Source organism: Sturnus vulgaris, chromosome 5 (genome assembly GCF_052056855.1).
Source record: "Sturnus vulgaris isolate bStuVul1 chromosome 5, bStuVul1.hap1, whole genome shotgun sequence".
NCBI lineage: Eukaryota > Metazoa > Chordata > Aves > Passeriformes > Sturnidae > Sturnus > Sturnus vulgaris.
In genome coordinates, this window is record NC_142247.1 from 6,300,741 (window position 1) to 6,326,410 (window position 25,670).

Sequence of the window (25,670 nt, forward strand, 5' to 3'; positions counted from 1 at the left end):
TTACTACATTTTAAATTGAATATAGGACAGTCGGGTTCTAGCTCTCCTTTCTGGCAACAGGCCCAGCCTTGGGCACTTCCATATAAACTGGGCTTCTTGTGGCTGCCCAAGGTATCAGCAAGACTCAGAGACTGCAGGGATGATGGTGATGTTCTTCTCAGGAATCGAGAGAAGGCTCTTCCTCCTGTTCTTCCCATGCTTTTGTTCTGGCCTGCTTGCACCTCCACTGCATTTCCCCATCTTCCTGGATCCTTCCAGCATGTTCTACCCCTGCTGGGACCACAAGGGAGAGGAGCTGATGGGATTGAACTCCACATCCACACGACTGGCTGGCTGGCATCCGGATTCAGCCCTCGTGGAGAGCTGCCTGGATCTGACATTATGACAAGAGGTGCCTTCTAAAATGGCAGCATCTGCCTCTCTGTAAGTTTAACAGATTTCCTCTTCATCCCCCTTTGCCAAGGGTTATGCTCCAAGTATGTTAAAAAAAGGTATATTGAAAGGCTAAGAGGATTGGGAATCTTCAGCCTGGAAAGGATGAGGGAATTGGGATTTTCCAGCCCGGAAGACAGAAGATTTTGTGGTGACCCAATTGTGGCCTTGCAGTGCATGGAGGGAACCTCCAGGAAAGATGGGGAGAGACTCTTGACAAGGGCCTGGAGTGGCAGGACAAGGGGGAATGGATTTAAACTGATCGAGGGAAGGTTTACATTAGATGTGAGGAAAAAAATGTTCCCTGAGGCCCTGGCACACTTAAATATGTCAGGCATAGGATAAGACATCCTTTGGAATTCTTGGTTTTTGCACTGTCAGGCAGCCACTAAGGATAGATGCTTGATGTTAAAGCAGCTGGAGTTTAGAGGGGGAAAAGATGCCACCAAGACTGCTAAATAAAAACCAGGGTGTTGTTTTGTTTTACTTTAATTATGAAAGAGAAACAGGCAGCTTCATTTTATCCAGATACAAAGAGTTGATACCAGTAAAGGGTTTCCCAGTTGCCGTAATTTTACTTTGTTCAGCTGTTTTCAGTTCCTCTTTCACACAATGGTAAAAATACGTTTTGCACAAAATATGTTGCAACGTGTGTCTAAAAATGGATAAGCTTTGGAGGGAGTGAGGTAGCCAGCCTTTCTTATGGTCATCAGCTGGTTGCAAAATTATTCTTGTCGTAACCGCTTTTTAAATCTTTTTTGGACTGTGACCCAGATAGGGACCTTTTGGCTGTGAATCACTGCAGGTAAAAATAGAGGAAATACTTGTTCTTATTTGCTTAATAATAACTTTTTAAAAGTGATTTGGGGTAAACCCAAAGCATTTAATTTCTCCTAAAAGAACATCCTCTTTCTTCCAAAAGAATGGGAAAATTGAAATGTTTGATTTCAAAAGTATTAAACATTCCATTATTTTCAGAAAATATATTTAACATTAACAATGATTTTTTTCCTCCTTGGTAGCGGAAACTCTTTGTTTATATTAGAAAATAATTTTGATCCTACAAAAGATACCGTTTTTTTCAAATCTTTTACATATCAGAAAATATCTCCCAATTATTTTAGGTCTAGATACAGTAAGCAAGCACATTAAATCCAGAAAAATCCACATTTGCTCAGCTGTCAAGCACATCTACTGAATCCAATTTATTTATTGAACTCAAAGAACAGATAGTTTAAGGGAAAGACATCCTAGTAACTGTAAGTGGAATTTAAGTGAGGTTCTCTATTTGAAATCTTCCTTCTGAGCCTTTCTCACACAACCTTGGTTTTTGTTTTCATTTTCCTTTTTACTACGACCAAAAAAAGTTATTATCTGAGTATTGTCAAGGGGTGAAAAACCAGCCCCAAAGGCTTGCTTTCACAAAGGAGGGTTGTTTTTCCAAGTGTTTACTGCATTCTTCGTTCATAATATATATTTCATTTTAAATATTTTATCTGTTTCAGAGTAGCTGATTTGCAGACTACTTATCTTTGAATTTGGATCTTGCAATGAAATCTTTACCAAATCTGTTTTCTTGATGAGGTACAGAGACCCATCAGAATCAATTGACCTAAGAAGATTCTTCACCTCTGACCTGAGACTGCACAATGTAAGTATTGGACAAGAGCCTGGTATGTCAAAAATCTCCCCTTCTTCTTTCTTGGTCTTTCTTGGTCATGGCCACACTGAGTTTGGGATTGCACAGGCTGAAAGATGGACATGACTTGTCTTGAAAACATGGAAATAGAGCTGGAAAGAGTATGAGTGAAGTGGGAGTGTGGAGGGTTATTTGTTAGGAAAATGCTGTCAGATGTTGCCTATCCCCCTAGCTAGAGTTTAGGAAGCCAAATTCATTAGGAGCTAATGAATTGCAACAGAATTATTAACACAGACATACAGGGCCATTGTCCCACCCATATAGACCCACATTAAAACATCTTTAATATACTGAAGATATTTACTGCTCCCCATCATAGTTTTGTGGGAAATACACAATACCACAGAGAAATAATAAATATACATTTAAATGCTGAAAAGTATGGCTAAGTGCTCAGAAATACAGTACAAACTACCTGGTGTGCTATCTCCAGTATTAAGTTATGCAGCATCTCAATATCACATAAAAAGATTTACAAGGGGAGCTAGAGCCCCCTTTTAACTTCCCCCCATGGTATTTGCACCCTCTTTGTCAAATGGAGTTCAAAAGCATCAACTCAGTGGGGTATTGCACCTTCCTTCTTCAAACAGCACCGGCCCACACAGTCAGCACTCCCTCAAGATGTAGCAAAACCTGCTGATCAGCGTAGGCAATATTCCACAGGAAAGAGGGGCCCTATTTTTATGTCAAATTTTGTGGGATTGGTGCTGTCATGTGCTTGTCACTCCAGAAATCCAGCAATAAAACCCGAAAATGTTGATTGAACTTGATGGAAACATTGATGGATGTTTCCTACACTCAGTCCGTGTTACAATTGGCAAATTAGTAATACAATTCCCTAGTAGAAAAAAAAAAATCTGAATGAAAAAAAGAATTAAGACTTGGTGGAGCTGAAAAATCACAGAATACTTTGATTTGCCCTGAGAAGCTGTGGCTGCCCCATCCCTGGCAGTGTCCAAGGCCAGGCTGGATGGGGCTCTGAGCAACCTGGGATAGCAGAAGGTGTTCCTGCCCATGGCAGGGGTTTGGAACTGGATGATCTTTAAGATTCTTTCCAACCCATTCCACCTTTGTGGAGATGTGGAATCGTTTCCCAACTTTGTTGTGACAGTAGCCCAGCTTTTATAGTCTTAAACAAACAAGCTAACATAATTTCTAGTTTCATTCTGCCATTGAATTTCTCCCAAAGCCTGGCCAGGGCTCAAGGGGGATCCAAGGGAGTTGTCTCTGATTGTATATCCCCCTAATTAGTCCAGATGTGGCCTTATCCAGTTTCTGGATATGGAAAGGTAAACACATTTTGCCAATAAACAAACATATAACAATAATTCATAATGATTGAATATATATATATATAAATAGCATTTGGTTGGAAGGTTCATCTAGAGCCAGCTTTGGTTCAGGGTCTGTTGTTTAGGCCTCAGTACTTAGCTGCTTGTCACAGAATTTCTGGACACGTCTCTCTGTCAGGTTTGCGTGCCACTGCAAACCTTAAATTGACCCCAGTACAAACTTCTGAGTCTTCAACCACCACAGAAATTGCTTCACTTCCTTTTCTTTCTCTCACACAGGTCATGTTTGCTTGGCTTCTCTGAGCCTCTGATTATGGGACATGAGGCACAGAATACCAGAACACATCCTTGGCCCTTTGAAGAAGTCTCTGTCATTAACACTGGCAAGCAGAGGGTATTCCAGATCTGATGGCCCTGAGAGAATATTTCCATAATAGAAAATTGTTTCTCTGTGAAAGAAATAGGTTCAATAAGAATTGGTATTTATTTTATTAAAAAACCACTCAACCTTTTCCTATAATTTGTTCTAAATCAGAAAAGCAATATCTTACAGTTCTGTAAAGACAGAAGTAGAGTAACCATGGAATCATGGAATGGTTTGGGTTGGAAGGGACCTTAAGTTCATCTCATCCCTGACCTTTCTTGTCATGGGCAGGGACACCTTCCACTATCCCAGGTTGCTCAGAGCCCCATCCAGCCTGACCTTGGCCACTTGCCAGGCATGGGGCAGCCACAGCTTCTCTGGGGAATCTGTTGTCCTCATCTGGACCCTCTCCAACAGTTCCATGTCCTTCCTGTGCTGGGACTCTGGAGAGAAAAGAGGTCACCCCTCAGCTTCCTTTTCTCCAAACTGGACAAACCATGGAATCCTCAGTGGCTCCTCACAGCACATTCCTTCCAACCATTCCACCAGCTTTGTCCTCTTCCTCTGAGCCTTCATTCAAGGACCTTCACATCCTTCTTAAATTCTAGGGCCCTTGCCTGGTTTTGGCTGGGATAGAGTTGATTTCCTTCATAGCAACTGGTATGGGCTACATTTTGGATTTGTGCTGGAACAGTGTTGAGAACACTGGGAGGTTTTAGTTCTTGCTGAGCAGAGATTAAACAGAGTGAGAGTCTTGTGTTTGTCATCCCACCCCACCACTGAGGGGGCTGGGAGTGTGCAAGAACTTGAGAGGGGACACAGGTGACCGAAACTGCCCAGAGGGATATTACAAAACTAGAAAGCCAAGGGATTGTTTTGTTCAGGCTGCAATACTCCAGTTGCTGCCTTTGCATACGAAGCACATTTTGCACTTCCCAAAACAGGCTGGACTAGCCCCTTTCTGAATCCCCATTTGCCCCCAGAATTCCCTTGTAGAGAGGCAGACAGAGTCCGGGAGCTGAACGCAGCCCGCAGTGCTGAGGACACAGCATGGCAAACTGTGGGTGTGTGAAGCTTTGGGAACTCAAGACACTTACAATGCCAGAATCAGTTTCCAACACAGGTGACTTCAGAGAGTCCATGAACCTGTATTTCCTCATGTTACTGACATAAAAACCTTTGCTATCAAAAGATGCAGGAGAAATAGACTTCTCTTTTCATTAGAAGTTTATGCATGACAGGAAGAGTCAAGAACTTCCTCCTGAAGGTTAGAAAGAGGAGGGAGCTCCGAGTTGTACCCAGCCCAGAGCCTCACTCTCAGAACAGCCGAGGGAGGAAAGGAGAGAGTGGACCAAGAATGGCAGAAAATGTCCTTTATGCTGACTTGACGTTGTCTGAACCAAGCAGACCCAGAATCCTGACAGTCCCTGATGTCCAAGGTAGGTCCAGTGCTGGGCACTGAGCTTTCTTTGCATTCTCCAGTCTCTCTCCCACATCTGTTGAGAGAGTTCCTTGGAGCAGCAAAGTCCCAAAGAGCACAAGGGAAGCATGAGGGCCCGAGCTGGAAAACTGCAGGTGCAGTGTCCAGATCGGGTTGTTTATATTTACACAGACAAGTTGTTATCAGATCTACTTTTCTCTTGCTCAGGTGCAAGTGTGAGGGAGCGTCTCTCGTGTGATATTAAGAGTAGTTTCTGTGCATTTTGGAGACTATTCCAGAGCTGATCATCCATTGCTCCTGGCCCAGGCCTGGTGTCCCTCAGCAGAGTGAGATTCCTGCAGCAAAGTGCTGAGGATGGAGTGGCTGCTGTTGCGGGAGTTTGCAGCATCATCTCCTGCACAGCAGTTCCTGCTCCCTGAGCACAGCAGGCATTGCCTGAGGGCTTCTCCTGCTGCTCTGGCTGTACAAACTGCTTGTGTAATGCACAGGTGTGAACTGTTTCATGGACAGGTTTAGTCTGATTTAGGATCAAACACTTTGCAAAATTCTAGCTTTTTATTTTTCTTTCTTTAATAACTTTAAAATGATTGCAAAAATGTTTGCCCTGGTTTTGCAATGTCTGCATAAAAGAACATCCTAAACATGAATGGAGTACACACAGTCTGTTTCTGTATTTCAGTTTCACTTTTCTTTCTTTCTAACCCTCCTTTCACTGTGACAGAAATTACTTCTTGCCATCCAGAACTTGTTTTCTGAACAAATTGTGAACGATCCCCATATCTTTTCAGATGGGTGGAGTTATGAACACCCCGGGAAACAGAGTTTTATCACCCCTTTCAACAGATGAGTTCAGGGCTCCATTGTCCACAGTAGATGTCACCTGATTACCAGTTCCATTTTCCTTATAATTTAAGCCATGTATACCTATTCAGAATTTTGATAGATTTCCAGTAACTTTTTTATGTTTCTCTGCTTGTGTCTGTCGGGGATACTCCTACCAACTATTCTGTGTGTTCACTGAATTTATGCACAAGATTTCCCAGTTATTGTCTCCATCTTCAGAAAAGAGCTCAAAACCCTGGCTTCTGTCTTAGCTCTGTACAGTGATAGAAGCCAGGGGGCTCAGTGTTGTATATCACAATGACTTTGCAAGTTTTATAACATTGCAACATCCTATTATTGACCTTCTACCCACTTTTTATCTCCCTCTGACCTTTCTGTCCTCTCCAAATGTTTTCTTCCCTGCTGGTTTGTATTCATTACCTGCAGATGACTGAATAGATTTCCATGTTCTCCATGTTATCTTGCTAATTTTGATAAGATCTCAAACCCTTCCAAATTTAGCACAATCTGCGGTTTTCAGGCTTTGATGTTCTAGGCATTCTCACCATTCCTGTCTGGATGCACAGCCTGAGGCCACCCTTGGCACTTTGCTGTCTTTTTGTCAAGATTGACAATGTGAGTTTGTGCCCCTGTCCCCTCTGGTACTGTCTGCCTTGAAGAGAAACCAGATCTGTCCCTGCCTATAGCAAGTGCTGCAAGGGTGACAGTGTCATCATGGAACATGGAATCAGAATATCCTGAGCTGGAAGGGACCCACAAGGATCATCCAGTCCAACTCCTGGTCCTGCTCAGACATCCCAATATTCCCACCCTGTTCATACCTGAGAGCATTGTCCAAGCACTCCTGGAGCTCTGACAGCCTTGGAGCTGTGACCATTCCCTGGGGAGCCTGTTCAGTGCCTCACACGCCCTGGGGGAATTAGCTTTTCCTGATATCCATGCTAACCCCCCCTGACACAGCACCAGCAGTTTCCTGGCTCCTGTCCCTGGTCACCACAGAGCACAGATCAGTGCCTATAATGGAGAAAAATATAATTTGTAAATAATATTTTTCTTAGTTCTACATGGTTAACCACAGTCATATCAACCAGTTGCTGTCCTGCGTTCAGCTTTTCTCACAATTTCAGTCATTGTTGTTTCATTGAAGTGGATTCTCAGCTCTCTCTGTGCTCTGTTCTTGTTCCCAGACTCAGGTTGTACCTACGCAGAAGTGAAAGTGAAATCCCAAGACACAAATGCTGCAGCAAACTGCAAATCATCTGGTGAGTTTAAGTGTGTGATGAAGTGATGGGAATTTAAACACGAAGGGGAGAGGGGCTGATCCTGATGCCCCAAACATGCAGTGACACAAAAGCACGAGGAGGCAGGAGGATACAATGGTCTGCTTTCCCCACTCAGAGCAGGGGCAGCTGAGCTGTTGCATTCCGTGCCCCTGAGCACTCGTTGGCCTTCCTGGCACAGGAATAGAAAAATATGATGGGTGACAGCCAGACACCCCGAGCCCAGGCTCCAGTCCCCAGCAGCAGTGAAAAGTGAACAAAGGAGATGAGGAAGCAGAGGGCAGGTATTGATTGCTGGGAGGACTCTCCTCCTTTCCCCCTCTCCTCAAACCATGGTTAGGTTGGGATGTGTTCAGTTCCCTGAGCACAGGGCTGCAGAGGCAGTGGGGAAGCCCCAGGACATTGAGCCTGGCTCCAGCCTGCAGATCTGGAAGGTCCAGAGTCCCAGTGGAGCCTGAAAAGGGCACCTTGGAATGCAGAGGAAAGGGGCTTCTGTCCAGCTGTTCCCCATATCTTTATTTTTCTATCCCTCTCTAGGTAAAAGCTGTTGTTCCAGAAAACGTGTTGCTCTATTGCTGGTGATAATCCTCGTGCTGGTCCTAGCAGTTTATTTAACAATCACATGTAAGTTGTTTTGTTGTTAGTGTCATAACACAATTAATTTGTGTCTCTCTCCCACTGACTGATGTCCAGGCCATGACACAAAGCCATCAGGAATGGAAGTTACATTTGAAAGCAAAGGACAGCAGTTTATAGCCAACCATGGCTGTAGGAGAAAATCTGTAAGAAAGTCGAGTGGTTTGAAAGTTTAAAATTCCAACAGATGAAAAAGCCAAAATCCGAATGAAAAACTGACAATATTCAAATGACAAAGAATTTATTATACAAATATTTTGAAGAAACAAGTAAAGATTTGTTAATGTCTATCAGTAATATCATTGCTAACTGTGAGAATCCCAGAAGGTGATGAGGTTGTATCATGAGACCAAGATGTCCATAACACCAGGAATCTTAAAATATTTCTGAATTAAAGTTCGTTTGAAGGAGGCAACTAAATCACATGTTAAAGGAGTTTGCTTAAGATCATGACATATTTTGAGCTACATAAATACATAAATAATATTTTGTAAAAAAGAAATCTCACGTATATCTTAAAAAATAAAATTTAATTGATCTCTTTGGTATATCCTTTAAATTCTTTCATGGAATAATTTTTAAATTTCAATTGGTTTGGCTTGTTTCTTTCCATCCTTTAATAGCTGAGAAATCTTGAGAAGCTTCCAATCTCAAGTCCTAGAGTTTGCCACTAACTCAGAGATGCACCTGGGGAAGACATGGCAAAGCCTTTGATCCTTGGAACTTAAAAAATAGGGCTGGGAGAGGCAATTCATTCTTTTTCAAGGCCAAGAGTTCAGAACTGATATCAGACAGTGGCCTGACATTTATAAAATGTCAAACAGCAAAGCTTGGGGCAAATTACAAGCAAATAATAAACCACGAGAAAATAAAAAGTTGTAATTTGCATTCAAGACAGCTTTAAGTATAACATGGAATGGGGGCTCCTTAGACTTAGATCCAGGACTGGCTGTAGTTCTAAGTTCCTTTGTGTGGGTCAGTACTGGCTCAGAGCAGCTACAGACCTGAAAAAATAGTCCTAAAAAAATTCAGATCTAAACTTGAGAAATTAAATCAAGGAAGTTTTTAAGTTGAAGAGCACACAAGTTTCAAGTGTGCTCTAAATAAAACATGTTGCATTTTGAGTTTATTCTAAGTTTTAGTTTTGTATGAATTTTCCATAGGGTCTTGTTATGCCAAATAATAGTGTTGTTAAGATATTAATTGTTTAAATGAAGTAAAGAGTTGCCTTTTACTCAGTGGAACCTGACCTGGCCATTTCATGATTTCAATAGTAGAATCATGAGCAAAGAGGCAGAGTTTACATTCTGTGTTGCATGATGGGGTCAGAGAAGTCCAGCAGAGCTCTGACAGCACATGGCATAGTGGTCATTCCTTGCAGGTAAAAATTGTGTTCTTATTTCCAGATGCTCCAACTGCAGGCAGCCAAAACGGCTCAACACCATTGTCCCACATCCCTGAAGAGGAATTAGGTATGAAATCCTCTGTCATTCCAAAGGGAGTTGGCAGAAGCCTGTTGGATTGACTGTGAAGGGGGAGAGAAAAGGAACTGTGTCAGGATTTGGTTCAGAAGGAAAACAAACAACCCCTCTGCCGTGTCAGGAATACAAAGCTTCCCCTGGGACACTCCCAGGCTGAGCTCTGGAGCCCATGGAGGGTTTGCATTTGCACCTGCTTTGGAAGCAGTGCTGGCTCAGCTCTGCATTGCTGCTGCACAGGGCAGAACTGCTGCCTCTCTGCTGCCAGAGCAGAGCAGTCTGAGGCAGGGAAGGGACAGGAGGAGCAATCCCTCTGGTACCCAGCCCTGCAGGGAGCAGGATGGACAATGTGCCTGTGCTGCTTGCCCAAGGGCCCTCCATTGCCATGCTCTGATCTCTGTGCAATTCCATGCTGTTTTTTAGGAGATTGTTAGTTTTTTTTCTGTTTTTTAGGAGCTGCTGGATCCCCAAGCCAAGTGTCTCCTGCAGGCCCTGTCTCCCTGAATCCCATCCCCCTTTCCGGCTCCCCCTCTCTGCTCCTGCTGCTTCCCTGCCTGGCAATGCACACAAATGTTGGTGCTTTCTGTAGCACCTCTGCTGCCCAATTCTGCATCAGGCAAAGCAGACTTTGGGGATCTGAGAGCTGCTTTTGTGTCCTGAGCATTTCTCTGTATGGTCTGAGAAAGGATGGGCAAGGCTGGATGATGTTTGCTGTGCTGCTCCCTGTCTGGCTCCTGCCTGGTGATTTTGGGCTGCTATCAGCTCCAGAGCCTGTGGGGGATTCCTGGTGCTCTGGTGACAATTCTCAGCAGGAGCACACAGGCATTTCTGTGGCTGGAATTGCCTCTCTGACCTCTCTTTTGTTGTGGCATCCTTTGGGCAGTGTGAACATGGATTTTCCACACCTCTTCTTCCCTTCTGCAGGCTGTCACTCACCATGGAAAAAACATGGGAGAAAATGCTACTTCTTTTCTCCAGAGGGGAAAGGGAAGGACTGGAAATCGTGCCGTGACAACTGCACTGCCATGGGCTCAGACCTGGTGATCATTGAGAGCAGGGAAGAGCTGGTGAGATCCAACTGCTGGGGCAGCTGCTCAGGGGGCTGGAGCTGCCTGGCCAAGGGCTGAGCAGGGCCACTTGTGCCAGCTCCTGTCACATGTCCTTGGGCTCTGGGATGTGTTGCCAGCCATGGACACCCCAGTGGTGGCAGTGGGAGCAAAGCCCAGCCCAGGGAGAGGCCTCCTGGGGCTTGGAGTCCTGCCCCTGGGAGCTTCTGTGCCCAGGCCTGATGCCATGGGAAGAAGCAAACTCCCTGCCCAGCTGGCTGGGTTTTCACAGGGATATAGCACACAGGCCAAGGAGGTTGAACAGACACTTCTTTGTGAGAGCTATGGCTGTGACAAAACCTGTAAAGGCTTTACCATCCCCATCAGAAGGAAAAAGAATCCCCAGGTATCAAGTCTCTCCTGTTAGACTACAAATTACACCTTTAATGGCACCACTGGTGTATTATTCCATTTATTATATTCATAAGGAGTCTCTATAATGGAGAAATTCATCCTCTGGTGCTGTGGGCAGAGGTGCTATGGCTGGATGCACACTACACTCTCTATACTGGGAGATTAACACTGAGACTTCTGTGCCTCTCATGAAGAAAATGTCATTTTCATGTGTTTCCATTGTTGGCTTCCTTTCCAGGATTACCTTCACTCACAATCACAACATGCATACTACTTACTTGGTCTCACTTACTCTCCAGAGGAGAAGAAGTGGAAGTGGATCAACAACGTGGAACATGACCCAGCCATGTGAGCTCATTCCAGCAAGTCCCTGCCATGCAATGTCTGGCGAGGGGCAAATCCCAAAGCCAGAGCAAAGAGCAGAGAGCCCAAGGGAGATCAGGGACTGTGCTTTGGGGGAAGCAGATTCCTTGAGATCCAGGTGCTTCAGCACATGGCTGTGCCAAGGAAAGGGAGCCTTTCAGTGCCAGGGAACACTGGGCTGTCCTGTAGGGATGGCAGGAGAGGACACAGCTGTAGTTGTGCTGGGGAAGGAAGGATCTGAGTGGATGCAGTTCCCTGGGGAAAGGAAGGAGACAGGAGGCAGGGACAAGAGAGAGGCTGATGTCAGCACCATGGGCTGCAGGGGAGTAAAGCAGGGGAATGTTTCTGGGTGGGAAAGCATTGCCCAGAAACTCTTGTGGAGATTTTGGGGACAAAAGTGAGGAATCGGAGGGACATTCCATCAAGACAGTTCCTGCTCTCAGTGACAGTAACAGAGCTTAGCAGGTGCCACTCTGCCTTTGACTGCATGTCAGGAATGTAATCACATTTGACTTTTTTCTCCTGATCAGGTTCGACATAGGCAGCCAATACAGCGACTATCACTGCACGACCATTGGATACGGTAAAGTAGGAACTGCACCTTGCCATGGATCCAATACAACACAAATCTTGTGTGAAAAAGCTGCAACAGTGTCAAAAAGGCATCAGAAGGAGAGTTGAAAAGAAGAGGTCCAGGCTGATATGTTATCCCCAGCTTCCTGTAGGAAGGGTGGATGGGATGTGTCTCATTTCTCTTTAGCTGCCCAATCTCTGCTGCCAGGGACTCCTGCAGCCTCCCTCCAGACTCATGGCCCAGCTGAGCCCAGCCTTTCCCTGATGGTGTCTGAGCCTGGCTGCATCCCCTCTGCAAGAGCTGGCACTGGCACACAGGACGAGTCAGGGACTGTCTCATGCCAGAGGTGGCACTTCCAGGCAGGCAGAGGCAGGGGAGAGGAGTCCAGGCTGGGGCCAGGGGTGATCCCAAAGAGATCCTGACTCTGCAAGTCACATCCATGCACAGCCCTGTGTTCCCAGCCCTGCCTGTGCCCAAGGAGTCCCTTCCCCACCTGGTCAGAGCCTGGCCTTGCCTGTAGCCACAAGGGAAGGGCAGCACAGATTTCTGGTTGGGATCTGGTGGGGAAGGGCAACCCCAGTCCTTGCCAGGATGGACAGGACAAAGTCAGGTGTGGGTGTGGATAAACCTTCCCCTGTCCCAGACTGTTCCATGAGCACATGGGATCCCAGAGCCTGTGGGGGAAATGGGAATCAGTGGAAGGGAAAGGATCCTACAGCAGCACAGCTCTGGAATTAAAATCAGCCTCAGTCCTGTGTGAGGAAGGGAAGGAGTGTAAGATTTTGGATCTCCTGGGAAAGGGCACAGGATGCAGACCCGCAGAAACCAGCAAAGCCTGAAGAACAGAGTGCCAACAGAAGCTGAGCTGGATAGAAAACAGAACAATGGACACCACAGTGAGGAGTGAAGGAGCTGGTGAGAAGTATGAGAGTGTCCCACAGGGAATGGCAGCATCCTGCTCTGCCCTCTTTTTCTTGGAGATTGAGCACAGAACAGGGCAGATCTATTGATGTGCTCTTGGTACCCCAGAGAGCTCCACTCAACTGCCTGGGCTGACTGCTGGGGCCCCTGGACAGTTCATCTCCTTTCCACTGCATGGAATAAAGCTTTTCTTTTCAAAACACAAAGCAGTGCTGTGTGTGGGTGTGTGGAGCTTTGGGAACTCAAAACACTTCCAATGCCAGCACCAATTCCCAACACAGTTGACTTCAGAGAGTCCATGAGCTTTTATTTCCTCATTTTCTTGACATACACCCTGTCCTACCAAAAGATGAGCTATAAATAGACTTCTCTTTTCATTAGAAGTTTATGCATGACAGGAAGAGTCAAGAACTTCCTCCTGAAGGTTAGAAAGAGGAGGCAGCTCTGAGTTGTACCCAGCCCAGAGCCTCACTCTCAGAACAGCCGAGGGAGGAAAGGAGAGAGTGGACCAAGAATGGCAGAAAATGTCCTTCATGCTGACTTGACGTTGTCTGAACCAAGCAGACCCAGAATCCTGACAGTCCCTGATGTCCAAGGTAGGTCCAGTGCTGAGCACTGAGCTTTCTTTGCATTCTCCAGTCTCTCTCCCACATCTGTTGAGAGAGTTCCTTGGAGCAGCAAAGTCCCAAAGAGCACAAGGGAAGCATGAGGGCCCGAGCTGGAAAACTGCAGGTGCAGTGTCCAGATCGGGTTGTTTATATTTACACAGACAAGTTGTTATCAGATCTACTTTTCTCTTGCTCAGGTGCAAGTGTGAGGGAGCGTCTCTCGTGTGATATTAAGAGTAGTTTCTGTGCATTTTGGAGACTACTCCAGAGCTGACCATCCATTGCTCCTGGCCCAGGCCTGGTGTCCCTCAGCAGAGTGAGATTCCTGCAGCAAAGTGCTGAGGATGGAGTGGCTGCTGTTGCGGGAGTTTGCAGCATCATCTCCTGCACAGCAGTTCCTGCTCCCTGAGCACAGCAGGCATTGCCTGAGGGCTTCTCCTGCTGCTCTGGCTGTACAAACTGCTTGTGTAATGCACAGGTGTGAACTGTTTCATGGACAGGTTTAGTCTGATTTCTGATCAAACACTTTGCAAATTTCTAGCTTTTTATTTATCTTTCTTTAATGAGTTGAAAATGATTGCAAAAATGTTTGCGCTGGTTTTGCAATGTCTGCATAAATGAACATCCTAAATATAACTAACTTCACACAGTGTGTTTCTGTATTGCATTTTCATTTTTCTTTCTTTTCTTTCTAACCCTCCTTTCACTGTGACAGAAATTAGTTCTTGCCTTCCAGTGCGTGCCTTCTCCACATAGTGTGAAGCCTCCTCATGTCTTTTCAGATCATTGGAATTATGAACACCCCAGGAAACAGGGTTTTATCACCCCTTTCAACCGATAAATTCTTAGCTAACTTGACAGGGAACCAAAGTAGATGTCACCTGATTGAGAGGTTCACTTTTATTATAATTTCAAGTTTTTATACAGTTTCAATAACATTTTTATATTTCTCTTCTTATGATTTTCCTGGGGAACGTCTACAAACTCTCTTCTTGTTTTGTGCACAAAACGTTGCAGATACTTTTCTCCAGCTTTCAGAAAAGGGCTGCTTTCCTGCCTGGATCCCATTGTCTCAGAGCAGCCCTTTTTAGCTCCTCTTTACTAACCCCCCTCTCCTTCAGGCAGCCCCTCTCTCACCCACCCACCCTCTGTGTGTCCTTGTGCCATCCAGGGCTGGGAGGACTCTCCTGCTTATCCCCTCTCCTCAAACCATGGTTAGGTTGGGATGTGTTCAGTTCCCTGAGCACAGGGCTGCAGAGGCAGTGGGGAAGCCCCAGGACATTGAGCCTGGCTCCAGCATGGAAAGCTTGAAGGCTCCAGATTGCCAGTGGGAGCCTGAGAAGGCATCTTGGAATGCAGAGGAAAGGGGTTTTATTGCAGCTGCTGCCCATATCTCTGTGTTTCTGCTCGTCTCTAGGTAAAAGCCATTGTTCCAGAGCCCTGAGTTCCAGAGTTGCTGCACTGGCTGCTGTCCTGGTTGTGATGATCCTCGTAGTGCTCATAGCACTGTATCTGACACTCACAGGTAAGTCCTGCTAGAAATGTGACCCTGGCAATTCATTTGTGTCTCTGTCCCACTGACTGAGGTGCAGGCCATGACATCCAAAGCCAGGGGCAACGGAAGCCTGGTCTGAAGGCAAGGGACTGCAGTTTGTAGCCAACAATTGCTGCAAGGGGAAGTTTGTAGAAAAATGGGAAGTGGTTTGAAAGTGTTTAAATCCAACAGATAAAAAGCCAAAACCCAATTGAAAACTGTCAAGGTTCAAAGCCTGCAGAATTTACGACACAAATGTTTTAAAGAAACAAGTCAAGATCAGATAATGCCTATCCCTAATCTGTCTGCAATCCTTGAGGATGTTTTGAGATGATGATATGGTGTCATGGCACCCCGATGTGGCACTAAAACTCTTAAAATAATTAGGAATAAAAGCTCATTTGAGACAGATGCCAAAGTTCTATCTTAAAGGAATATTTGTCACCTTTGTGAAATAAAAGCCTTGTGTTCAGTGTCTGCATAGATATCACTGAGCTCATAACAATATCTGAGCTACCTAGAAAGATGCATTAGTTCCATAGAAAGAAAACATTCTTATCTCCATGAAAACAATTCTAATTATTAAAGCTATGTACTTTCTTAAAAAGTTTTCAAGGAATCAGTTTTAAATGTGAGATATTACTTGTTGTCTTTTTCCATATTTTGATAATTGAGTAAGTCTGAAAGGTTTCCACAATCAACCACACTCAAGTCCCAGAGTCTCCCAGCTACTCAGAGCTGGCAAAAAGATGCCAAAAGCTTTAATGTATTTGGTATAAAACACAGACTTAGGTGAGGGAATTGCTTTTGGATTTTCAAGGCAAAGAGTACAGGGAACATATCTGATAGTGCTCTGATGTGTATAAAATGTGCAATAGCAGAGAAAGGACAAATTAAAAACGAATAATAAACCAAGACAACATAAGGAGTTGCAATTAGCTGCATTTAATACAGCAGAATATCTGGAGCTGATGTGGTTTGTCTGTCCTTGCTGTGGGTCTGTGTGTGCTGTGCCTCACATCTCCCTCTGCTCTGAGAAGGGCTGGGGCAGTTCTGGGTCAGTTCCAGAGTTTGGCCCTTTGGAAGCCAGGCAACACCTTGGTGTGTGCTGCAGCTTTGGGGCTTGTTTGCAAAGAATGAGCCAAGAGGCAGAGTTGGCATTTTGTGTGGCATGATGGGGGAGCCAAAGAGGTCCAGCAGAGCTGTGACACTGTGTGGCACTGTGGTCATTCCTGGCAAGTAAAAATTGTATTCTGATTTCTGGATGGTCCAACAGCAGGAAGGCAACAGGACTCAACAACAGTGACCTCCACCAGCCAAAATGTCTCAACGAAGTTACCCCCCAGCCATGGAGAGGCACCAGGTAGGCAATGCTCTGTCATTCCAAAGGGAGTTGGCAGAAGCCTGTTGGATTGACTGTGAAGGGGGAGAGAAAAGGAACTGTGTCAGGATTTGGTTCAGAAGGAAAACAAACAACCCCTCTGCCGTGTCAGGAATACAAAGCTTCCCCTGGGACACTCCCAGGCTGAGCTCTGGAGCCCATGGAGGGTTTGCATTTGCACCTGCTTTGGAAGCAGTGCTGGCTCAGCTCTGCATTGCTGCTGCACAGGGCAGAACTGCTGCCTCTCTGCTGCCAGAGCAGAGCAGTCTGAGGCAGGGAAGGGACAGGAGGAGCAATCCCTCTGGTACCCAGCCCTGCAGGGAGCAGGATGGACAATGTGCCTGTGCTGCTTGCCCAAGGGCCCTCCATTGCCATGCTCTGATCTCTGTGCAATTCCATGCTGTTATTTGGATATTTTTAGACTTTTTCTCTTTTTTAGGAGCTGCTGGAATTCCAACCAAAGTGTCTCCTGCAGGCCCTGTCTCCCTGAATCCCATCCCCCTTTCCAGCTCCTCCTTTCCTGCTCCTGCTGCTACCGTGCCTGGCAATGCACACAAATGTTGGTGCTTTCTGTAGCACCTCTGCTGCCCAATTCTGCATCAGGCAAAGCAGACTTTGGGGATCTGAGAGCTGCTTTTGTGTCCTGAGCATTTCTCTGTATGCCTGAGCAAGGTTTGGCAAGGCTGGATGATGTTTGCTGTGCTGCTCCCTGTCTGGCTCCTGCCTGGTGATTTTGGGCTGGAATCAGCTCCAGAGCCTGTGGGGGATTCCTGGTGCTCTGGTGACAAATCTCAGCAGGAGCACACAGGCATTTCTGTGGCTGGAATTGCCTCTCTGACCTCTCTTTTGTCGTGACATACTTTTTCCATCTCCATTCTTGTTCTAATTTGCGAATTTTACATTGAGAGTGAGTCCAATGCAGTGTTCATGAAGTACTGAGGTTAATTCCACAAGCCAGCAGAATGCATTTAAATTCATAGAAAACCTTATCTCTGTGTGAATACAGAACCAAGGGGGCTCAGTGCTGAATATCTGGATGCTTTTGACCATCTCCTAAATATGGAACATCCTAGATCTTATTTTGTATCCACATCATTCAACTTTACACTTGTCCACGTGCATCCTTCCCAGCTGGCTTGTATTTATTAGAAAACTTTGTCACAGCTCCACATTTAGCATGATCTGCAGTTTTCAGGCTTCCACATTTTAACCATTCTCCCCATTTGTGTATGGATGTGAAGTGAATGGGACAATGAGACCAGCAGGGAAAAGTGAACAACAGGAGATAAGGAAGAAGAGGAGGGGCATTGTAGATACTTTCCTGACTTTGTTCCACAAGCAATACTCTGACATTTCCCTCAGGGAATTCCTGGGCCTTCACTCAGGGAATTCCTAATGCCAGAATCTGTAGAGTCACCATCCCAGAGATGTTCAAAGCCTGCCTGTGCATGGTCCTGGACATGCTGCTCTGGCCAACACCTGAGCAGGGACTTGGACTTGTGGATGTGAAAAGCTCAATTGAAACCTGAACCACTCTGCTGGTGTGTGCTCAGGACAGCAGAGCTGATGTTCCCAGGGATCCTCTAGAAGTTTCTTTTTATGTTCTTACTGTGAGTCCACATCAGATCTGTTACTTCCTAGTGCCGGGGTGGAAAGAGAGCACTGAGTGGAGCTAAATAACAGCATTAGCATTATCCCCCTGCAGATATCCCTTGGGATTTGACAGAGTATCCATTTTATATTTAGGATGTATATCTTACAGTTCTTGAGGCACCTCACAAGGAACTGCCTTGTACTGAAAGATCTGCCCAGTTCCTACTCAGTCAATCCTTGCAAAGGGATTAATTCATTTTCCCTACCATGCCCTTCTCTGCTGAATGTTTCCTGCAGAGCCAAGCATCCTGCCTGGATCCCATTGTCTCAGAGCAGCCCTTTTTAGCTCCTCTTTACTGAGGCCCCTCTCCTTCAGGCAGCCCCTCTCTCACCCACCCACCCTCTGTGTGTCCTTGTGCCATCCAGGGCTGGGAGGACTCTCCTGCTTTTCCCCTCTCCTCAAACCATGGTTAGGTTGGGATGTGTTCAGTTCCCTGAGCACAGGGCTGCAGAGGCAGTGGGGAAGCCCCAGGACATTGAGCCTGGCTCCAGCATGGAAAGCTTGAAGGCTCCAGATTGCCAGTGGGAGCCTGAGAAGGCATCTTGGAATGCAGAGGAAAGGGGTTTTATTGCAGCTCTTCCCCTAATCTTGACTTTTTTCTCTTTCTCTCTAGGAAAAAGCTGTTGTTCCACAACACGAGTTGCTGTCCTGGTTACTGAGATAATCCTGCTCCTCCTCATTGTTGTGTTTCAGATATTCCCATGTAAGTGCTCTAAATGTAAGAACAGCAATGAATTTGTGTCTGTCTCCCAGTGTCTGAGGTCCCGGCCATGACATCCAAGGCCAGGAGGAAAAGAAGTCTGGTTTGAAGGTAAAGGACAGCAGTTTTTAGCCAACCATGACTGTAAGAGGAAATGTGTCAGAGAATCAAGTGGTTTGAAGGTTTAAAATTCCAAAAGGATAAAAAAGACAAAATCCAATTGAAAACTGACAATGTTCAAACACTGAAGATTTTATTATGCAAATGTTTTGAAGAAACAAAATCAGATCATGCCTATTGGTCTTTTAATTGGGATATGTGAGAATGTTTCCAGGTGATGAGAATTTATTATGATAGCAAGATGTGGCACCAAAAATCTTAGAAGATTTAAGAATAAAAGCTCATTTGAAAAAGACAGCGAAGTTCAAAGTGACTTCTTAAAGGGAGTTGTTTTCACCTTCTCTAAATAAAAGCCTTGTGCTCAATCTGTGCATGCAAGCCCAGTTTATAACAGCACATTATATTTTAGAGAAAGAAAACTTCATCATCATCCCATCCAAAGAAATGTTTTAAAAAAATCAAAATCAGAGCAAGGTGGCACTTCCTTTGAAGGTTTTCAAGCAATCATTTTGAAATTTCAATTGGTTTTGCTTGTTACTTTCCATCCTTTGATAGTTGAGCAAACTTGAGACACTTCCATAATCAGTCCTGGATTCTGACTAAATCATGCAAATTAACTTTAGAAACTCAATGACACAAATGGCCTTAGCCAAAATACTCTGCATAAAGCACTTCTGATACCAAATGACACCAAGAATCGTGGGAGACCAAGAAAATGTTCTCAGTGCAGCTTCTCTGGAAGAGAATAGGAAGGAATTCCCTTGGATCTGGGAGACAGGTTTGGAGCGTGAATCATCATATTTGTTCTTGAAGTCATTTTGATGAGTCTGAAATGTTTCATTACTGTTAAACTGGGTATAATTAGTGCCCTTGAATTTCAGCAGACAGGATGAAGATGCAATGTGTTGGCATCAGGGATCCCAGAGGACCCTTCTGGGTCACAAGCCAGTGCTCTTTAAAGACCACCCAACTCAGATGGATGGTGCATCTTACTCCCATCCAGACAAATGCTGACTGCCAGAGTCACCTCAGTAACACAGCTTGGCAGTTTTCCAGTCAATTCAGTCTTCCCAAGGCACTGCTCCTTGTGGTGGAGCCCTGCTCTCCTGGGCCTGGCTGCAACCCTGCCTGCCCATGGGAAGTGAGGAATGAATTCCCTGTTTGGCTTTGCTTGCATGCATGGCTTCTCTTTTTCTGTTAAACCATCTTTATCCCAGCCCAGGAGTTTTCCCTCTTTTACCCTTGCCCATCTCCCTTCTCCTCTCTGCCATGCAGGGGTCAGGGAGCCAGTGGCTTAATGGGGATTATTTGCCAGCTGGTGTCCAATCCCAAGGGGCCCAGAGGTGCCCCTAGGGCTCCAGGAGATCCCATACAAGGCCGAGCAGAGCACGATGATCCCCTCCCCAGGGGCTGCTGAGGCTGTGTTTGATGTCCCCAGGACAGGCTTTGCCCTCTGGGCTGCCAGGGCAGTGCTGGCTCCCCCTGAGTCTGGTGCTGACCAGCACGTCAGGCTGGGCATGGGACTGCTCCTGCCAGATTCCATCTGCCCTGGCCACCAAAGCCAAAGAAATCTGGCATCTTCAACTGGGAATGGCTGCTGAAAGATAGGATGTAGCCTCCCACAGTTCTTGCCAGCACCATGTGCACAGAGCTGCCACCTCCTGCTCTAGGAAAGCATTCATCCTGTGGGAATGACAAACCTGGAAAGCCAAGGGCTTCTTTAGGCTGAACTATTCCAGTTGAAATCTTTGCATATTAATCACCTTCTGCACTTCCTGAAACAGGCTGGACCAATGCCCCTTCCTGAATGATGACTCTCCAGCTTTTCCCCTCTCCTCAATCCACTGTCAGGTTGGGATGTGTTCAGTTCCCTGAGCACAGGGCTGCAGAGGCAGTGGGGAAGCCCCAGGACATTGAGCCTGGCTACAGCCTGCAGATCTGGAAGGTCCAGAGTGCCAGTGGGAGCCTGAAAAGGGCACCTTGGAATGCAGAGGAAAGGGGCTTCTGTCCAGCTGTTCCCCACATCTTTCTGTTTCTGTCCCTCTGTAGGTCCAAGGCATTGTTCCAGAGCTCACATTGCTGTGCTGCTTGTTGTCCTGGTTCTGGCTGTGCTGGCCCTAGCACTGTCTTGGACACTGCCAGGTAAGTCCTGCTAAAAATGTCACACTGGCAATTCATTTGTGTCTCTGTGCCACTGACTCATGTCCAGGCCGTGACATCCCAAGGCCAGGAGGAGCAGAAGTCTGGTGGGAAGGCCAAGGACAACAGTTTTTAGGCACCCGTGGCTGTAGGAGGAAATCTGCAAAAAAGCCAAGGGGTTTGAAAGTTCAAAATTCCAAAAGAAGAAAAGGTGTGACAAAAGTGAGAACGACAATGTTCAAACACTGAGGAATTTATGGCACAGATGTTTTGAAGAAACCAGTAATGATCAAATAATTCCTATTGGTCTTGTGATTGCAATCCTTAAGAATATATCAGGGTGATGATGTTGTCTTATGATGCCAAGATGTGACAACAAAATATCTTCCAATATTTATGAACTCATAATGGTCATTTGAAAGAAGTCTTGTAGTCAAAACTTAAAAGAATTTATTTGCAGCTTATTTTCATGAAAACCTTTTGGTCGGTGTCTGCAGTGATTTCACAAAAATTTTAAAGTTCCATAAACAGATAAATGATATTTTGTAGAAAACAGTATTCTTATCTCCACCAGAAAAAAAAAAATCCATTTGATAATTCCTCTGAATGTTTTCAAGGAAGTATTTTAAATTTCAGATATCATTTCTACTTTCCATCCTTTGATGGCTGAGAAAGCTGGAGAAGCCTCCACAACCAATCACTGTCGAGTCCAGGAGTTTGCTGTGTGCTCAGAGAAGCACATGGGGGAGACATGGCAAAGCCTTGGATCCTTGGAACTTAAAAAATAGGGCTGGGGGAGGAAATGGAATCTTCTTTTTCCAAGCCAAGGATTCAGGGTTGCTATGTGACAATGCCTTGACATTGATAAAATGTCAAACACCGGAGAATGGGAAAAATAAAATCCATATTGTAAACCAGCACAAAGTAATGAAGTGTAATTAGCATAGAACACAGCTTTACCTTTACCATGGAAAGAGGAGTCATTAGACTTGGATCTAGGTCTGGCTTTAGTTAGAGTTCCTGTGTGGGTTTAGTCCGGCCTTAGTGACCTGAAATATGAATACCCTGAGAAACTTGACATCCAGATGGAACTTGAGAAACAGAATCATAATTAAGAAAGAACTTGTGTAGATGAACAAGTGTTGCCTTTTACTCAGTGGAAGCTGAACTGATCTTTTTTGATTTTATGATCCAAAAAATGATTTAAAATGATTTATGATTTTAAAATTTTATGATTTTGCCAGCAGACTCATGAGCAAAGAGGCAGAGTTTACATTCTGTGTTGGGTGATGGGAGGTCAGAGAGGTTGAGCAGAGCTCTGACAGCACATGACATAGTGGTCATTCCTTGCAAGCAGAAATGGTGTTCTTATTTCCAGGTGGTCCACCTGCAAACAACCAACAGGACTCAACAACAACCATCCCTGAGGAGGCAATAGGTATGAAATCCTCTGTCATTCCAGAGGGAGTTTCCAAAAGTGGTTGGGTTGACTGTCAAGGTGGTTTGAGAGGGGGTGTGACTGGATTTTGTTCTGAAGGGAATCAAAGAGTGTAAACCTCTCTGATCTCAGGAGTACAAACCTTATCCTCATACCCAGAATGAGCTCAGGGAAAGGGACAGGAAGAACAAACCCTCTGGAAGCCCAGCACTGCAGGGAGCAGGATGGACAATGTGGCTCCATTGCCTTCCCGAGGGCCTCCATTGCCAGCCTTTGACCTCAGTGCAGTTCCCTGGGGCTGTTTAGGAGCTGCTGAGCAAGGATGGGCAAGGCTGGATGATGTTTGCTGTGCTGCTCCCTGTCTGGCTCCTGTCTGGTGATTTTGGGCTACTATCAGCTCCAGAGCCTGTGGGGGATTCCTGGTGCTCTGGTGACAATTCTCAGCAGGAGCACACAGGCATTTCTGTGGCTATAATTGCCTCTCTGACCTCTCTTTTGTCGTGGCATCCTTTGGGCAGTGTGAACATGGATTTTCCACACCTCTTCTTCCATTCTGCAGGCTGTCCCTCACCATGGAAAAAACATGGGAGAAAATGCTACTTCTTTTCTCCAGAGGGGAAAGGGAAGGACTGGAAATCGTGCCGTGACAACTGCACTGCCATGGGCTCAGACCTGGTGATCATTGAGAGCAGGGAAGAGCTGGTGAGATCCAACTGCTGGGGCAGCTGCTCAGGGGGCTGGAGCTGCCTGGCCAAGGGCTGAGCAGGGCCACTTGTGCCAGCTCCTGTCACATGTCCTTGGGCTCTGGGATGTGCTGCCAGCCATGGACACCCCAGTGGTGGCAGTGGGAGCAAAGCCCAGCCCAGGGAGAGGCCTCCTGGGGCTTGGAGTCCTGCCCCTGGGAGCTTCTGTGCCCAGGCCTGATGCCATGGGAAGGAGCAAACTCCCTGCCCAGCTGGCTGGGGTTTCACAGGGATTTAGCACACAGGCCAAGGAGGTTGAACAGACACTTCTTTGTGAGAGCCATGGCTGTGACAAAACCTGAAACGGTTTTACCATCCCCATCAGAATAAAAGTGTACCCAGGTATCAAGTCTCTCCTGTTAAACTACTAACTACACCTATAATGGCACCACAGGTGTATTATTCCATTTATTATATTCATAAGGTGACTCTCAAATGGAGAAATTCATCCTCTGGTGCTGTGGGCAGAGGTGCTGTGGCTGGATGCACACTACACTCTCTATACTGGGAGATTAACACTGAGACTTCTGTGCCTCTCATGAAGAAAATGTCATTTTCATGTGTTCCCATTGTTGGCTTCCTTTCCAGGATTACCTTCACTCACAATCACAACATGCATACTACTTACTTGGTCTCACTTACTCTCCAGAGGAGAAGAAGTGGAAGTGGATCAACAACGTGGAACATGACCCAGCCATGTGAGCTCATTCCAGCAAGTCCCTGCCATGCAATGTCTGGCGAGGGGCAAATCCCAAAGCCAGAGCAAAGAGCAGAGAGCCCAAGGGAGATCAGGGACTGTGCTTTGGGGGAAGCAGATTCCTTGAGATCCAGGTGCTTCAGCACATGGCTGTGCCAAGGAAAGGGAGCCTTTCAGTGCCAGAGAACACTGGGCTGTCCTGTAGGGATGGCAGGAGAGGACACAGCTGTAGTTGTGCTGGGGAAGGAAGGATCTGAGTGGATGCAGTTCCCTGGGGAAAGGAAGGAGACAGGAGGCAGGGACAAGAGAGAAGCTGATGTCAGCACCATGGGCTGCAGGGGAGCAAAGCAGGGGAATGTTTCTGGGTGGGAAAGCATTGCCCAGAAACTCTTGTGGAGATGTGGGGGACTAAAGTGAGGATTGGGAGGGAGATTCCATCAAGACAGTTCCTGCTCCCAGTGACAGTAACAGAGCATAGCAGGTGCCACTCTGCCTTTGACTGCATGTCAGGAATGTAATCACATTTGACTTTTTTCTCCTGATCAGGTTCGATACATGCAGCCAATACAGCGACTATCACTGCACGTCCATTGGATACGGTAAAGTAGGAACTGCATCTTGCCATGGATCCCATCTAACACAGAACTTGTGTGAAAAAGCTGCAACAGTGTCAAAAAGGCATCAGAAGGAGAGTTGAAAAGAAGAGGTCCAGGCTGATATGTTATCCCCAGCTTCCTGTAGGAAGGGTGGATGGGATGTGTCTCATTTCTCTTTAGCTGCCCAATCTCTGCTGCCAGGGACTCCTGCAGCCTCCCTCCAGACTCATGGCCCAGCTGAGCCCAGCCTTTCCCTGATGGTGTCTGAGCCTGGCTGCATCCCCTCTGCAAGAGCTGGCTCTGGCACACAGGACGAGTCAGGGACTGTCTCATGCCAGAGGTGGCACTTCCAGGCAGGCAGAGGCAGGGGAGAGGAGTCCAGGCTGGGGCCAGGGGTGATCCCAAAGAGATCCTGACTCTGCAAGTCACATCCATGCACAGCCCTGTGTTCCCAGCCCTGCCTGTGCCCAAGGAGTCCCTTCCCCACCTGGTCAGAGCCTGGCCTTGCCTGCAGCCACAAGGGAAGGGCAGCACAGATTTCTGGTTGGGATCTGGTGGGGAAGGGCAACCCCAGTCCTTGCCAGGATGGACAGGACAAAGTCAGGTGTGGGTGTGGATAAACCTTCCCCTGTCCCAGACTGTTCCATGAGCACATGGGGTCCCAGAGCCTGTGGGGGAAATGGGAATCAGTGGAAGGGAAAGGATCCTACAGCAGCACAGCTCTGGAATTAAAATCAGCCTCAGTCCTGTGTGAGGAAGGGAAGGAGTGTAAGATTTTGGATCTTCTGGGAAAGGGCACAGGATGCAGACCAGCAGAAACCCGCAAGACCTGAAGAATAGAGTGTCAACAGAAGCTGAGCTGGACAGAAAACAGAACAATGAAAGCCTCAGTGAGGTGTGAAGGAGCTGGTGAGAAGTATGAGAGTGTCCCACAGGGAATGGCAGCACCCTGCTCTGCCCTCTTTTCCTTGGAGATTGAGCACAGGACAGGGCAGATCTATTGATGTGCTCTTGGTACCCCAGAGAGCTCCACTCAACAGCCTGGGCTGACTGCTGGGGCCCCTGGACAGTTCATCTCCTTTCCACTGCATGGAATAAAGCTTTTCTTTTCAAAACACAAAGCAGTGCTGTGTGTGGGTGTGTGGAGCTTTGGGAACTCAAGACACTTCCAATGCCAGCACCACTTCCCAACACAGGTGACTTCAGAGAGTCCATGAGCTTTTATTTCCTCATTTTCTTGACATACACCCTGTGCTACCAAAAGATGAGCTATAAAT

The 25,670-nt window shown here is 46.3% G+C and overlaps 2 protein-coding genes across 7 annotated transcripts; both read left to right on the top strand.

Moving 5' to 3' along the window:
- Window positions 1-12,989, top strand: LOC148223525 (C-type lectin domain family 5 member A-like). Of its 3 annotated transcripts, none has more exons than XM_088164701.1 (8): window positions 1-423; window positions 2,017-2,083; window positions 7,259-7,333; window positions 7,889-7,975; window positions 9,394-9,459; window positions 10,390-10,532; window positions 11,164-11,273; window positions 11,819-12,989. In XM_088164701.1, exons 6-8 carry the CDS (start codon window positions 10,491-10,493, stop codon window positions 11,967-11,969), a joined length of 303 nt encoding a protein of 100 aa, XP_088020827.1. In that variant the 5' UTR covers window positions 1-423; window positions 2,017-2,083; window positions 7,259-7,333; window positions 7,889-7,975; window positions 9,394-9,459; window positions 10,390-10,490; the 3' UTR covers window positions 11,970-12,989. The 3 variants fall into 3 exon arrangements, with proteins under 3 accessions (XP_088020827.1, XP_088020828.1, XP_088020829.1); XM_088164702.1 differs by having other exon boundaries at window positions 109-423; window positions 1,938-2,083; XM_088164703.1 differs by having other exon boundaries at window positions 110-423; window positions 2,023-2,083.
- On the top strand, window positions 4,968-25,514 carry LOC106860966 (killer cell lectin-like receptor subfamily B member 1B allele A). Of its 4 annotated transcripts, none has more exons than XM_088164694.1 (9): window positions 4,968-5,226; window positions 14,809-14,916; window positions 16,205-16,288; window positions 18,574-18,663; window positions 20,830-20,922; window positions 22,298-22,357; window positions 22,917-23,059; window positions 23,689-23,798; window positions 24,344-25,514. In XM_088164694.1, the coding sequence occupies exons 1-9, from the start codon at window positions 5,022-5,024 to the stop codon at window positions 24,492-24,494; spliced, it is 1,044 nt and encodes a 347-aa protein (XP_088020820.1). In that variant the 5' UTR covers window positions 4,968-5,021; the 3' UTR covers window positions 24,495-25,514. The 4 variants fall into 4 exon arrangements, with proteins under 4 accessions (XP_088020820.1, XP_088020819.1, XP_088020821.1 ...); XM_088164693.1 differs by having other exon boundaries at window positions 4,976-5,226; window positions 16,202-16,288; XM_088164695.1 differs by lacking the exon at window positions 4,968-5,226 and adding an exon at window positions 13,168-13,379 and having other exon boundaries at window positions 16,202-16,288.
- Window positions 25,515-25,670: the final 156 nt, after the last annotated feature.